This window comes from Lacerta agilis, chromosome 13, assembly GCF_009819535.1.
Source record: "Lacerta agilis isolate rLacAgi1 chromosome 13, rLacAgi1.pri, whole genome shotgun sequence".
NCBI lineage: Eukaryota > Metazoa > Chordata > Lepidosauria > Squamata > Lacertidae > Lacerta > Lacerta agilis.
The window spans coordinates 41,392,307-41,407,553 of NC_046324.1; the positions used below are offsets into that span (position 1 = coordinate 41,392,307).

Sequence of the window (15,247 nt, forward strand, 5' to 3'; positions counted from 1 at the left end):
TTCAGGATGCATCGCCAAACAAAGCGCAAGGGGCTCAATTCACCAGGAGCTACTGCTAGGGGCTACCAAGGCTAGAACTGGGAACCTGCAGCTTTGTGCATGGCTATTCTATGTCTTAAGACCCCGAAAGGGCTGGAGAATTTCTCAAGACAGCAAAGGTTTTCCAAGTAATGGAATGTCTCCAGCCACCCAAGGCTGGCGATAGAAAATCTCCACACCAGGAAATGCCACAAAGGCTTCCTGTTGAAGCTGGGACCTTGCCTTGGAAACAAACGATAGTCCTTACTGATCTCAACTTGACCACCAACAACCCAACACCCAGGTTGGGTTTGTTTGCTTTTTCCCCCTCCTTAGGCTGAACTACCTTTGTTATAAATACACTGGTGATGCTTTCGGGGTTATCTCCTTCTGGGTTGGGGGGCCCCAGAAGCTGTTCACCTTCTCCCTTTTCAAAGCTGTGCAAGAAAGCCGGATTCAGGATGTGTTGCAGAACCTGCAGATCAGGAAAAAAAAGAAATCCTTTATTTGTTTATTCTGAATGATTTCTGTCCTGGTCTTCCTCCCTAAAAAGATTTAAGTGGTTCACAATAAAAGGAATAAAAAAAAATCAATGAAATGTAACAATCAAGGCCTCTTCTCCCCGCAATTCTAAGTTACAATAGTGCTTTTAAAAGCAATTGATGACTGATGCTAACCGATAACTAAGAACCTCAACTACTATGGAGAAAACTCTCCAAGTGTATCAGGCTTCTGCCAACTAAGGCTTAACTCCTTGATATCCACTTTCTTCGTTCAAATTACAGTGGTACCTCTGGTTACTTACTTAATTCTTTCTGGAGGTCCGTTCTTAACCTGAAACTGTTCTTAACCTGAAGCACCACTTTAGCTAATGGGACCTCCCGCTGCCGCTGTTCTTATCCTGAAGCAAAGTTATTAACCTGAAGCGTTACTTCTGGCTAAGTGGAGTATGTAACCTGAAGCATTTGTAACCTGAAGCGTATGTAACCTGAGTTATCTGAAGAAGTGTGCATGCACACGAAAGCTCATACCAAGAACAAACTTAGTTGGTTTCTAAGGTGCTACTGGAAGGAACTTTTTATTCTATTTTGTTTTGACTGAGGTACCACTGTATGTGCAAGAGAAGTTCATTATGTGCCACCAAATTAGCAAAGCAGTTGCAGATCTCTTATGCTTTCTATGCTTTTATTGTGGTCTTTGGCACCAAACAAGCGGTTGCCTTTGCTTCAAAGTAAATATACAGAAACAAAGCAACTATGCTTACAGCAAATATACTACAGTAACAACCAGGGCAGTTAATTTTGAATTATATCAACATTTCAGTGGTAAGGTTTTTTAACGCATAACAATGCAAGTAGGAAGCTTCCATGTCCTCTTCTAAAGTGCCAGATAATTGTAAACTTAGCAGGCAGGACTATGACTGATGAGTACCAAGAGTCACTGTGAATCCCTCTGGAAATTAAGCTTCTTCTGCCCAAAAAAGAAAGGCTGCAGGCAAACAGGTATGTCAATATTCAAGAATCGGGGCAATCAAATGGAAGTTGAATAATTGTTGACTTCACCCATTACTGCTCTTCTTTAGGCTTGGCATTTTCACAGAACAAGTTCTTCCAATTATCAAACTTGTTGACATTTAAGCAAGCAACTTGCATTGCCCACGGAAATGGAACCTAAAAATACTAACCCGTTTTCATTTAAATGATTTGCTTTACCTTGGCTTTAAGCTCATCTCCAAAGTTGGGATCACTGAAGTCAACAAAGCGGAAGAAGAGTGCCCGTTTTTGGGCAATGGTGTAATTTTTGGGAATCTCTTCCTCCATGTATTCTTTTAAGAAAGTCATGTTGCAGAGGAAACGGCCGGTAAAGGCCCGGAGAAGCTGGAAGAGCAGCTCTATGTCACCATAATTTCGCCTAAGGAAAAAGTAAATTATAAAAGGCTAAGCAACATCAAGCTAAGAAAGGAGTTCTGAAAAATATGCGCTCTGTATAATGCTGAAGCACCCAAATTTCCAATGGAGACCTTACAAAGAAAGCTAGCTCTTACCAGCTGCCCAGCTAACCCAGCATTCTCCTTTCTCACCATCACTTGTTAACTCAGGTGTGGGGAACCTTGGCCCTCAAGCTGTTCCTGAACTACAACGCCCATCAGACCCGGCAGGCATGGCCAATGGTCAGAGTTGATAGTAGCTGTAGCTCAACAACAACTCGAGGGCAAAAGGTTTCCCCACACCTGAGCTAAAGTGAAGTCAGCTTAGCTTCCCAACTACCTAAGAGGCCTCTGTTTAACCAGAGCATACATGAGGAACCTGTGGCCTTCCAGATGTTGGATCCCAACCCTCATTGGCCCCAGACAGCTTGGCCAGCTGTCCAGGGAACAACGATGACACCATTTTGGCTGCATAAGGACTGGCACTTGGGAGAATCAGAGAATTGCTATTACATAGCTGTCAACTTTTCCCTTTTTTTAAAGGGAAATTCCCTTATTCCGAATAGGATTCCTCGCAAGAAAAGGGAAAAGTTGACAGCTATGCTATTAGCCTAGACCAGTAACTGCACGCCTGGGGGCCAAGCACAGCCTTCCAGCCCTCTCTCTCTTGGAACTCTCCCGGGACAAAGCTTTTGCTAGCCCCGCTTCGTGCCCTGAGTGTTTTGGCCTGATTGGAATGTGTCCTTGAACTCTGGCAATGCTTCTTGCTTGTCTAGGTTGAGGACAGAGAAGGGAAGGATGAGCATCTGCAGAAATGAGCCACTTGTAATATTTGCATCGATTGCTCCACCCACTTTTGCCTCTGCCCCGCCCACCACTGCCATGTGGCCTTTGGAAGGTTGTCCAGAAGGGAATGCGGTGTTCTTGGCCATGAAAGGTTCTCCATCCCTGGCCTACACAGCAGCATTCGCAGATCGACATACTTGCAGTAATTCAATAAGCAGTACGCCAGAAGCTTTGGTTCCTTCCAGTTTGTGGCTGCCATGTTCTCCTTGCGGTGCCTCTCCTGAAAGGCTTCGCTGACCCACACTCGCCTGAGCTGGCTCACTAAGGAATGCTGGTTCGCCAGCCAGCACTCATCATTCTTCACTATAATACTTATGATCTGTCAAAACAAAAGCAAGGACATGTACGCGGTACTTAAATAGCCCTAAGCGGGTTATTAGTTATGTCCATTTAATGTTTCCTTTTCAGTAGTTCTGGAGAAAGACATTAAGAACTGCTCTCATCTCTTCAAACCATAAGGGAAACGGGATCAAAGCAGGAAGGTGGGGGAGAGGGAGGGAGCAATACAGGAGTGTATCCAGTTTAGAAGAATTTCAAAAGGAGGTCAGATACACACACACACACACACAAAAGTGCTGCCAATCTACTATATATTTTGGAAAGCGGTTTGTCTATTTGTTTTCTAAGCACTCAGATGCCTCTTGAGGTATCACTGCCAAACCCAGCAGGAGGGTTCCTGAGGAGGCAGCAGTGGACTTAGTCAACATCTGGATGCCAGGCACAATTTTAATTCAAGATGGTGGACCAAAATGTGACTTTGGTGTTTTTTGGCACATGTTCAGCTCCCTGTCAATATATCATCACTCAACTCAGCATGAGAGTTCTGGAGGAGGGTGTCTTCCTTGTCATTTGGAGGCCAGGTGCCATTCTGAACCAAGATGGTGGACCAAAAAAAATGGCACTCCTATGACTTCACCAGAGTTTTTTTCATGACGGGTCCAAACGCATAAATTGCATTATATATTTTTTAAAAATCACAGTATGTTCTGGTTTCTTAAAGTTCCTGGGCAGCACCAGGCACTCCTAGCTAGCAAATACAACAACAAAGGATTAGGAATAGATTGATGGGACAAACAGAGGAGTAGGGGGAGAACTACCATTGAAATACACCAAGGAGGAATTGTTCTTGGACAGATTCCACAAATCTCAAACCGAAACAGAAAGTGCAGGTGTGAACTATTTAGTGCAATTCAGTGGGTGGAATGCCATACCTTGATAGCCTGAAACTGGAGATCAAGGCGCATGGTGCTGGTGCTGGGAGAGCCAGGGCGAACAGCTGCTTGAGTACCGACGGGTATCAATAATGTGATGAAGCGATTTGGATTAGCTGCCAGAACATCCCGCAGTGGCTTCGCATCTTTATGTTTTAAAAAGCTCTGGTTTCGAAACAATAAAAGAAAACTCTGATGAGGGCAAGGAATTGTTTCAGAAGTCTGCCAGCAACATACATTGTGCAGTTTTATACATGGGTGCAGTATCAGCTATATCTGAACAATCTTACGCTTAAAATTAGTTACTTAAATACCATACATTATTTAGATCAGTCTTCTCAAACTTGGTGCCCTTCAGAAGATGATGGGCTGCAACTGCCATCATTAAAACACTGGTCATGCGAGCTGTGGCTGATGGAAGCCAGAGTCCAACAATATCTAGAGGGCACCAGATTAGGAAGACTGAACTAGAGAGGTGGGCAGACTTCAGGTCCTGATCAGGTCCAAGTCCTGATACAACAAAACGCTAATGGAGCAAAGAAAGATGAAAGAATGGTTCTAATTCTTCACTTGTACACTCCCTTCCCTACATCTCCTCCTTTATGCTGCTCCCTCCTTTCTTTATGCTGGTACAGTGGATGCTCAGGTTGTGAACGCGATCCGTGCGGGAGACACGTTCGCAACCCGCAGCATCCGTAACCCACAGTGCCGTGTCTGTGCACGCGCGGGTTGTGATTCAACGCTTCTGCGCATGCGCAAAGCGCAATTTAGTGTTTCTGCACATGCGCGAGTGCCGAAACCCAGAAGTAACCCGTTCCTGTACTTCCAGGTTTGGCACGGTGCACAACCCGAAAACGCACAACCTGAAGCGGCCATAACCCAAGGTATGACTGTAATTATATTTCTTACTATATAATAAAATTGTAAGGATGTTTTCACACTGCAGTTTGCATAGCCTTCAATAGGCAGTCGTTGAGAACTGCAGCATGATGACAAAACAACAAACCGTTGCCCAGCAGGCGAGAGAGTAGGCGGACAGCCCAGATTAGCTGCAGAGGAAGAGCCAGGGGAGGACAGCTCCCCAGCAACTGTCCTGCTCTTATATGAGGTGCACAGTGACAGCCAATGATGAAGTTTCTGCCTCAGCTGTGTAGGAGGCCAAGGAGGAGACAAGGCAAAGTAGGATACAATGGTTACCGGGGAGCTGCCCCAGGCATCTGTGGCTTGCATAGGCCATGCTTTGGCAACACTGTAAAGTGAGGAGCACAGTTTGGCCAAGTGAGCAACCAACAAAATACAGTGGTACGTTCGTTTAAGAAAAGCTTAGTTTATGAACAACTTGGATTAAGAACGCTGCAAACCCGGAAATAGGTGTTTTGGTTTGTGAACTTTGCCTTGGAAACAGAACATGTTCCCTTCCTGTTGAGTGTGTCCCATTTGTAAATGGAGTCCCCTGCTGCTATGGGAAAGCACGCCTTGGTTTAAGAACGCTTTGGTTTAAGAACCGATTTCCGGAATGGATTAAGTTCGTAAACCAAGGTACCACTGTAGAATATCAGCAGAGTCGATGGAACAGCCAACCAATCAAAGCACTTTCTTGGAGTTTGGCTGCTGTTGCATGGGGCTCAACAACGTGGGAAGGTAGAGTGTCTAGGAGAAGGAAAACTCTGATCCTAAACCTCTAGTGCCTTGCGAGGTATCTTCAGGAGAATAAAAGGCTAAGGAGTAAACCCTGCACATATATGGAGTGGAGGCCCTAAGATGGTTGGGATGGTGCCTTGTACACCTCCTTCCGGCAACTCCTGCAGCCAAGCTGGTGCATTGCTCTGATTTCGATTGGAACACATCAGTGAGGCCAAGAGGGGGTCTGGGCAGCCCAGGAACTCCATACACATAGCCCAAGCTTGCTCCCTGAGAAGGTCACTTTGGTGCTACTAATACAGCAGTCTGACTTCACCCCCAGAGGTGCACTCCATTGTTTCTCGAGACAGACAGATGCCAACAAAAAAAAACGGAATAGCCCTGCTTCCCTTCTTTTCCTCTCCTGCAGCCCAATGGCTGCTGCTAGGTGACAGCAGAGAAAGATCTTACACTTGCAATCACCTTGATCATCCAGCAGCATTGAAAGTCAATCAAACAAAGCAAAACACCATGAGTTACCATGAACATCCTGCTCCACTGTGGATCATTTAAGGTTGCTTCCATCATGAACAACTCAACCGTCTGTGATGGATGACGCGTCAGAAACTTTATTAATGGTTCCCTGAACGGACTGCCAGCCTGCGAAAACAAATCCCAGACAAAAAGAAGCTTCATTTAGCATGCGGACAAGTTCAAGGCAGCTAGGGTTGCACTCTTGGGTTATGCTTTTCTAAGGACTGCAAACATGCCAGCAAAACCCCCGAGCCTAAAATTACGATTTCCTCTCCAGCATGTCTGAACCTTCAGTGTTTTTAGTGGGGAAATGTTTGAAATGCCACAATATCTGGCCCTTTCTCTCAAGGGCAGACTAAGCAAAACATTTCTATACAGCTGCAGCGGCACATTATAGTTCTTCATGTAATTCTAATCTGACCACAAGTTTGATCTCCCTCCACTTTATGTATGGATGTATGTATATGTGTGTGTACACACACACACACACACACACACACATTTGAACCTTGAAAATCCATTAGAACTAGTTCCAAAATCTTTTAAAAATGGAGTGGAGTACAAGAGGGGTGTCCACAAATCAATGTTTTAAATCAAATGGATCCCACAGGGGAGTTGAAACAATTCAAAACACAATTAAAGCAAGTATTACAAATGGAAGAGCAGAAGCAATTAAGGAAATTAAGTGCCATTTTACCTCTATCAACATAGCCCGTTCTGTTTTCATCACAACTTCCAGTAAGGGTTTAACGAGTGTCTGAGGAGCAGCTGGGATCAGATGAAATAGGTTTATAATTGCTGAGCAAATCTTCATTTCCTACAGACAAAATGGAAACATTAGCAAGCATCCATTTACTCTAAGGCAGCGTTCGAATGCAACACACAACGGATCCTAATGGGAACCTCTATTCCCCTTTCTAGGTGTTAGCATGGCTGGCAAACCAAAGCAAGGAGTTAAAACAACAACTACTTACCCAGGGCACGTAAGATAGCTGTTTTGTTCTGGGGGAGGGGGGCAACGGGTGGCTAGATCGTTCAGTTTGCTTCAATAGTGCAACTTTAATACTTTGGGGTTTTGTTTTATTTTTTAAAAAATGGTATGACAACAGTGGTATGGAGGTTTGTGAATGTCCAATGTTGGGCACACTAACTGCGTGACTCTCTCCAAAAGGCAAAAGCTGCTGCTAAAAGCTGGCTTGTACAAAACTATAAAGGAAGAGTTCTGTTTGGCCTGCATCAGAGTTCAATTCATATGGGCTAGCAACTTCAAAATTCAACTCTATCCTCCTACAGCAGAGGTCGGTCAATTGGGGCAAGCAGGGCACTGCCACACAAACCTCAGTCTGCCTTCATCCAGCCTCGACCTATCTGCCTCCTAAGTTACAAACAGTCCAGGAGATCATAGCATTTCCTGCCAGCTTCCTCTTCCTTAGCCTCCATGTTGCCCTTGCTGAAGTTAGCAGGGAGGCGGATGGGGGCGAAACTAGAAACAGCTGGCTCTGCCTACCATTGGCTCTCTTCCACCTATGGTTCGGACTCCCTGCATTCTGCCTCACCAGCCCCAAAGGTCATCAGCCACCGCCCTCCGAGCTCTTCCACAGACCCAATGCAGCAAACTTCCCGTCGAACATTTGGATAGTTTCTTATGCCGGGTTATGACAAACACCACAGAAGGAAAAGGGGCAAGAAATCGTGCATGCATACACACACACAGTACATTAGGTCTAGCAAGGTGGTTGCATTTCCTGAACTGAATGAAGCACGAGTCTCCTCCACTTGAACAGAGAGGCCTGCACAGCCGCCAGAGGTTAAGACTTAGGAGTGGGGCCTCAGCTTTTGCTTTGAAATCTGTTCCTTTTAGATGTTAGCAACTCAAGAAGGTTTCCACTCAACGTATGTACAGGGAGGGAGGGAAACTGCACCGAAAACTTCCTAATTTATTCATATATATTTTTTGAAAAAAAAGAAAACATGCTTTGTAAGTCCTTCCACAGGTCACAGCAAATACTACTCATACAACTCCGCCACAGACAAACAACAGAGGACAAGTCACAGCACTGCACTCAAGGCACAATGCACTTCGCCCAGTACATAACAAATACAGCTAACAAACCATAGCAAAACAAACCATAAACAGAGAGAGGGGGAGAAGGAGAGAGAGAAAGAAAGAGACGAAGGAACGAAACGAAACCCAAAAACAAAGAACCTCCTGGCACCTCCACTGAAAGTTCTCACCTCTACCCCTTCCATGGCAGGCTGAACCGAAACAAAACAAAACAAAAATTCACAGCGTGAACAACAACGACAACCACAAAAAAACGTAAATGCAAAAGAAAAGTGTATATGCTGTGCTTCAGAGCAGAGTCAGAAACTGACTTTAGTAGGGTTAGATTCTCACCTCAAACTGACAGAATGGAGACAAGGAACATCTCCCGCACTCGGAAATACTCTCCTGAGGATGGGGAGGAAAAGCATCTTTTTTTTTGTTTTGGCTGTTTGTACACACACTGAATACATACAACTTCCCATATATATATCTATATATATATTTAAAGCTTGCACACAAGGAGGAAGAGGAAGGATATTAAGGGATGAACAAGACAGTGAAGGCGGCATTCAGATTATCTTGGCAGACAGGCAATGTCCACGGAGACAACAGAAAAACAAACCACCTTTCAACGCTCAATAGAGTAGAACAGAACAAACCGAAATCACGAACAATACCCTTGGTACGGCATTTCTATATAATGTATGTACCCAGAGGGGTGATGAGCAAAGGTAATTGTTGAGAGTGAGGGAAAGTGTGTTTTGAGTGGAAGTGTGAGCAAACGGGTGTTGAGGCAGACTGACTGAGCTATGGGTGTGTTTGAGCAGGTGAAAAATGTGTGAGCAACTGAGCGAGTGGAACCTTATCTTATGGATCTTGATGTTTTTACATCATACTGCATTATTGTATTTTGCTGTTTGATTACTCTCGCAAACCATTTTAATGAAAATTAAAACGAAACTTTAAGGGGTGTTTTGGGGATAACCTAGTAGAACTGATGTGCGTCACAATAATTAACAACAGTGCTTAGTAGCATTTCCACCGGGGAGAGAACAGGCACACGTTTTTACCACCTTCTCAACAGAAGTCATGGCGAGGTCATAAAATGCCTGTGAATGGTTAGAGGATGAAAGAAGGGTCTTCTGAGGTTTGAAGGGCAGCTTATCAAACAGCCTGAGGGGGGGGACTCTCTCAAAATGCACATTAGTCACTGACTAAGTTTGGATGATGCTCTATTGGCTGAATTAGACAAGATATGAGTGCTACATACAGTCAGGGGCGTAGCAAGGTAAATTGGTACCCGGGGGCAAAAAAAAAATTGTCGCCCCCCCCCCGAGGCATGGGAAGGTCAGGTGGTACCCGGTGCAGACAATTTCTTGTCCCCCCCATTGATCCCCCCCCCGCAAAAATGGTTTAGTTATTTCATATTTTCTTACAAAGGAATAATAACAAGTAATAATAATAAAAACTTTTTTATATATCTCACCCTCCCCGGCCAAAGTCGGGCTCAGGGTGGCTAACATCAGATACATAACATTGGTATAAAAATCAAACAATAATTAAATTACCTCCTAAAAACATCTCAAAATCAAATTAAAGTCTAATTAGATGGCTTTCCACAGGGTTAGGGTTGGGAACAGTAAAGTGTTCTCTGAACTGAAATTTCAGCCTTTACGACAGCCAAGTGAACAGCTATTTTGGTGGAGGAGGGTCAAGATATTAACCGATATGCATGAAATTTCATATATAGCTATATAATCCCTAGTATAGTAAGATAAGACCTTCGGAGCAGGCATTTTCAAAAAAAAAATATTCAAAAAAAATTGTTCCTTGATAATTTGTCACCCCCTCCATTATGGAACCCGGGGCGGACCACCCACCCCCGCCCCCCTTGCTACGCCCCTGCATACAGTTGCTTCATTCTTCCCTTTGCATAAGCCAGGAAGTCTTTAGTTAACTTTAGCTTCTTGTTACATCCAAACCAGGAAATCACAGTTAAAGGCTTCCCAGTAAGCCAAGATATGAAGCCATGGTACAATTCACTGAATACTTTGTCCTGTTTGGAAACAATTAACCATAGTTTCTTGGTTTCAGTGTAGCAGAAGACTCTAGTAAGGTGGTGAATCCCTGGCTTACACGAAGGAAGGAGGAAAGCCATAGTGTGGAATAAAGCTTGTTCATATCACATCTTATGAAGCTCAGGTGTGATTGCTCAAGCACAGCCATAAGCCTAACCTACATCAGAGGATCGCTGTGAGAACAATATAGGGAGAATGGGCCTTGAGAGCTCCTTGGGAGAAAAAGTGACAAATAAAACAAACAATCCATTTTTAGCCGATTTGAAGGAGACACTCTTAACGCATGCCTGCAGCTAAACACAATGGCTGCATGCATATGATCATGCTGTCAACAGTATCGAATACAGCAGTGCCAGCTTTATAATCTATGAAGCCATGAAGCACGGCTTAATTAGCATGGGGAACGCAAACCTCTTGCAGGCAGATACATATTAAAGCAATAAAGAACCTTGTTGTTGTTGTTTTTAATTGGTATGAAAGGAGATTAAGGATTTGGGTAAAGTCAGCCCCAACACACAAAAACACACACACATGGGGGGTGGGAGGAAGAACAGCATTCTTAAAATTTCAAGTTACGTTTTCCTGAAAGTGAAGCATTTCTATTGCTTTGCAAACAGGGTGGGCTTTCCTTCAGATGCTGAGACTTTGGGGGAACTCCCAGAGGGATGCTCCACTTGAAGAACTAGTGGAAAGGCTGAAAGTGAAAGGCTAGGGAAAGCGCTTGCTAGACTTCTCACGATAATGAAGCAACCCCGGGCCACTTCTTCTCTGTCCACAGCATGGAGCAGTAATTTTGCACACAAAACCATGAGGGATACGGCGGAGCAGCACTTAAAATATACTTGCGTTTCACCTCATTGTGGGGGGGGGCAAGAGGAACACCCCCATGTCCAGTGCCCAGTCCCCCACTTCCCCTCTCAAAATGGTTACCGTATTTTTTGCTCCATAAGACGCACTTTTTTCCTCCTAAAAAGTAAGGGGAAATGCCTGTACGTCTTATGGAGCGAATGGTGGTCCCTGGAGCTGAATTGCCCAGGGGCCAAAAGAGGATCATGCTTTTTATTTTACAAAGAGAAAAGGGAGTGTTGAAAGGACCCGGCTCAGCAGCTGATCAGCAAGAGATCGGGAGAGAGATAAGAGTCCCGGCTCCCTTTCAGCCCCGCCCTCCTTTGTTGAATGTGCTGCAGAGGGAGGTTGTTTGTTTCCCCAGGACATGTGACTGGCTGATTAGATTATCTGTCTGGAAACTGTAGAAATGGCTCCCTTTCCTTAAGATTTTTCAGAAATGTGAGTTAAACCTCATAAAAATGGGGCTTTTCCTCTTTGCTTTTCCCCCTTTGCAAAAGGAGCTTTGCCTTTCCCCCTTTGCAAAAAAAGCTGCAAAACCTAGCTGATCCTCGGGGGGAAAACCCCAGGGCTTTTCCCTTTGCAAAAAAAGCTGCAAAACTTTTAGCTGATCCTCAAAAAAAAAAAAACAACACAAAAAAGGGCTTTTAGAGGAGGAAAACCAGAAAAATATTTTTTCCCCTTGTTTCCTCCTCTAAAAATGAGGTGCGCCCTATGGTCCGGTGCGTTCTATGGAGCGAAAAATACGGTACTTCTCCCCCAGAGTCAACACTAGTGGCAGCAGAAGGAAGGGAAACTTACTAGGATAGCCACAGCTGATTCCCAATAGCTGTTAGGGCAGGAAGAGGAATTCACCATGAGCAAGGCAAATGCTAATGCCCAGAACAGCTCTGCCACACACCTCCACATTTTAACAGTAGTTGAGACTGGCTGTTGGGCCAGACTAACTCCAGTGGGCGAGTGCTTGCAGGATTAAAGCCCCTGCTGTTAACGGGGATCTGCGGTTTTTTTGAGTGGCCTTGCTGGTCAAGGCTGCAGGCGCCAGCATCCCCTTCTCCCCTACCAAACAGAAATGTGGGGAGAGCACGCCAGGTTGGGCAAAGCTTCTCAGTCACCCCAGGTAATGTCACCCAGCACAAAAACACACACACACACACACACACTGCTGGGCTTTCCTGTTTAGAAGGGTAGCTGACTGGGCAATGCTGGTTAAGAGGTACCCTGAGCAGCACCACCCAACCCTTCCTTCCCACCATTGGCCTTTCCCAACAGGACATCTGGCAGGAGAAGGGTTGCCTGGACACCACTGGACAAAGGGCCCTGAAGCATCTCCAAGCAGGAGCGTCCAGTTTTCCCCCTCTGCCTTTCCAGCTCCAGAGTCAGAGGGTTGGTTAAGAGTGCTTCCTGTTCCTCCCTGGGCAGCTGGCTGCATGTCACACTCCCCAGAGGGTTGTGCCACCCTCATCATGGCAAGTGGATCTGTTAAATCTGGCTGTTAGCAGCAGTTGCACCTACTGCGATGTATGGAAGAGTGTGTGTTTTTAAGTGTTTGCACACTGCCAGATATAAAGGAATGGGACAGTCTATGTAGCCAACATGAGTTGAATTACCATTGCTAACGTTTCCCAGATTACAGCCATCCTGAGGCAGCAGGAAGTCACTCTCAGGCAAGCATTTATGCCGCCAACTACAGGAAAAAGAATACTTACCTGTGGTAGCCCTTTACAACATGATTAGATCATGTATGCTAGGCTTGTCCAAGTGTAGCCAACATGGCGCCCTCTAGATGTGTTGGACTACAACTCCCATCAGCCCCAGCAAGAGTTAGCAATGGTCACATATGGTGAGTTGGCAACATCTGCAGGGGACCATGTGGGCCACCCCTGGCACAAAGTGAACAGCCAAATAAAGAACACGCCAGCTTTGCAGGCAAGTGCCACCACCAGAAAAGCAGGTATCAACCATGCTAGCTATACAGGACACCAGGTTCAGAGGGAATAGATTTGGAAATATCAATTGCTAGGGAGGAATAATGTAGGAGGGCTACTGCCTTCGTATCCTCTTTGTGGGCTCTCTGGAAGCAACTGGCTGGCCACCATGAGAAATAGGATGCTAGAAAATATGGACCTTTAGCCTCATCCAGCAGCACCCCCTGGACTCTGTTGGGGCAAACTACCAAGTTCCTGTTTCCCTAAAGCCTTGCAGGTATATTAGGGCGGGGGGGGGATTTCAAACAGTGCTTAATAGATTGTGTGATACTTGGGAGTTGAAGCACAGGGGTCTCGAAAGACAGGCCAGATGCCAAGCCTAGCGCATAATGCAGCAATGCTTCAAAAGGTGGTGCGTCCTTTCTAAGAGTTTAATAACTAATGGTGTTTTACCACGCCTGTATTCCCACATCACCACATACAATGCTTTTAACAACAGCCAAATGTTCACACTCAGACTGAAACCATATTCGGACACTGCCTTGTCAAGCTTCTTCCCTCTTTCCCCCCTTTTAAAGAATGAATTATAGATAAATATGTATATTCAAACATTAAGAGTCTGCAACAGGACTTTTTCGTTTACATGAAAGAGCACACGTAGTTCAGAGCGAGTTGCTGCTACTGCACAACTACTACTAGACAAAAGAGGCTACAAAAGCCCACCATTAGAGGGGGGGGGTTGGCCCAACTCCTTCTTATTCACCAAGTCTTGTGCCAATGAAGCTCCTGGGTGAATTAAACAAACACACACACACACACACACACACACGAAAAATCAAGAAATTAACAACGCCTGAAAACTTTTAAGTACCAGTAAGCTAGTACTTACTAGAGATTGTAACCTGATGAACCCTAACATCCAACACAATAATAATACCTAAGAAAACTGATGGCACAACAGTGAACATGCCTCGACTTTTAAGCATTATTTCCCCAGCTTTCTTTGCAATCTCATTCCAATAGCAGTCTTGCTTTCATTTCCAACAATTATTTCATGTACTGCATACACACAAACACACAAAGATTTAGCCTGCAGAAAAGGATGAGAGAATGGTACATGCTGCTCATTTGCGAAAGACATGGAACAATAAGAACATCCAGTAACATTGATTTTGAGTGGGAGGAAATCTCTACCAGGTCAAGGTGTTTTTCTTAAGGATGGATTTCTGTTAATGACAGTGTTTGTGCTTCTTGTTGAATCCAATGAACTGGGATGGATTGCCAGTGAAATCACTAGGGGTGCAACCAACAGTTTTCATAGAAAGCACAAGCTCAATTCACCCTACAACAAGGTGCACTCTTAAGGTCTTCCTCCACACTTAAAATTCAGCAGCTAGCGTCCCACAAAGACAAGATTAAGTGTGGCTACCACAGAGTAGGTGAACACCAAGCATCATCTATAACAATTCTGTAAAAGCATAAGAATTTGTCTGTCATACACACACACACACACACACACACACACACACACAAAGACAATCATCAAGCAGGTATGTAGTTCGCTGAAAGGAAACAGCTAGCGTTTACATTCACCCCAACATTTCAACCCATTTGCTTTGGCTTTTCATGCCCCAGAAAAAGAACGGAATCAACTTACATTTCCATCACTCCTCTGTCCTCCTTTGTGTGTAATAACTACCACTTCCATCCATTTACGCAGGTGTTGCTGTGGGGGAATCCAATATCGAGAGTTATTTCCCACTTTCTACAGCCTCTGTTAGCTAAGCATGGCCCATGCAATTATTTACAATAAATAAACTTTGTATAATACTTTAGAGCACGCTGAAATTGTATTCATTTCGGGGGGGGGGAGTTAAGTGAGGAGGCAAGACTGCTATCTGCAGACGCTGAGGGTTTTGCAGCCAAGGCATTTTTCATTTTTGCCCAGGTAGAAGCAGTCAATGACATCTTTTGTCCCACCGGAATCTATGAGAAGATTGCTGCATGCTCCCTGTTGCGGAACTCATTCTAATGAGCAGCCTTAGCTCACCTCAAGCCCCACATCCTAAAGCCATGAAGAAACCTCCAGCTTGATGACAAACACGTGTTGTCTCCAGCTGCGCCATGCCATGTGAACAAGGTCACATCTAAGTTCCCCATTGTGCCTGGTGCAAGAAGGGATGAGGGTGGGT

General features: G+C 44.8%; 1 protein-coding gene across 6 annotated transcripts in view; it reads right to left on the reverse strand.

The window, feature by feature from the left end:
* Positions 1-15,247, reverse strand: part of TRRAP (transformation/transcription domain associated protein) — a 175,689-nt gene that overhangs the window by 119,542 nt on the left and 40,900 nt on the right. For 4 of the 6 annotated variants that reach the window (XM_033166486.1, XM_033166484.1, XM_033166485.1 and 1 more), the window contains exons 31-39: positions 14,713-14,781; positions 8,555-8,608; positions 8,392-8,412; positions 6,854-6,973; positions 6,163-6,282; positions 4,003-4,167; positions 2,929-3,110; positions 1,731-1,929; positions 365-493 (exon numbers count right to left, since the gene is read on the reverse strand). In XM_033166486.1, the coding sequence (XP_033022377.1) occupies positions 365-493; positions 1,731-1,929; positions 2,929-3,110; positions 4,003-4,167; positions 6,163-6,282; positions 6,854-6,973; positions 8,392-8,412; positions 8,555-8,608; positions 14,713-14,781 (1,059 nt within the window). The remainder of the gene's footprint in view (positions 1-364; positions 494-1,730; positions 1,930-2,928; positions 3,111-4,002; positions 4,168-6,162; positions 6,283-6,853; positions 6,974-8,391; positions 8,413-8,554; positions 8,609-14,712; positions 14,782-15,247) is intronic. The other 2 variants (XM_033166488.1, XM_033166487.1) reach the window with 1 other exon arrangement.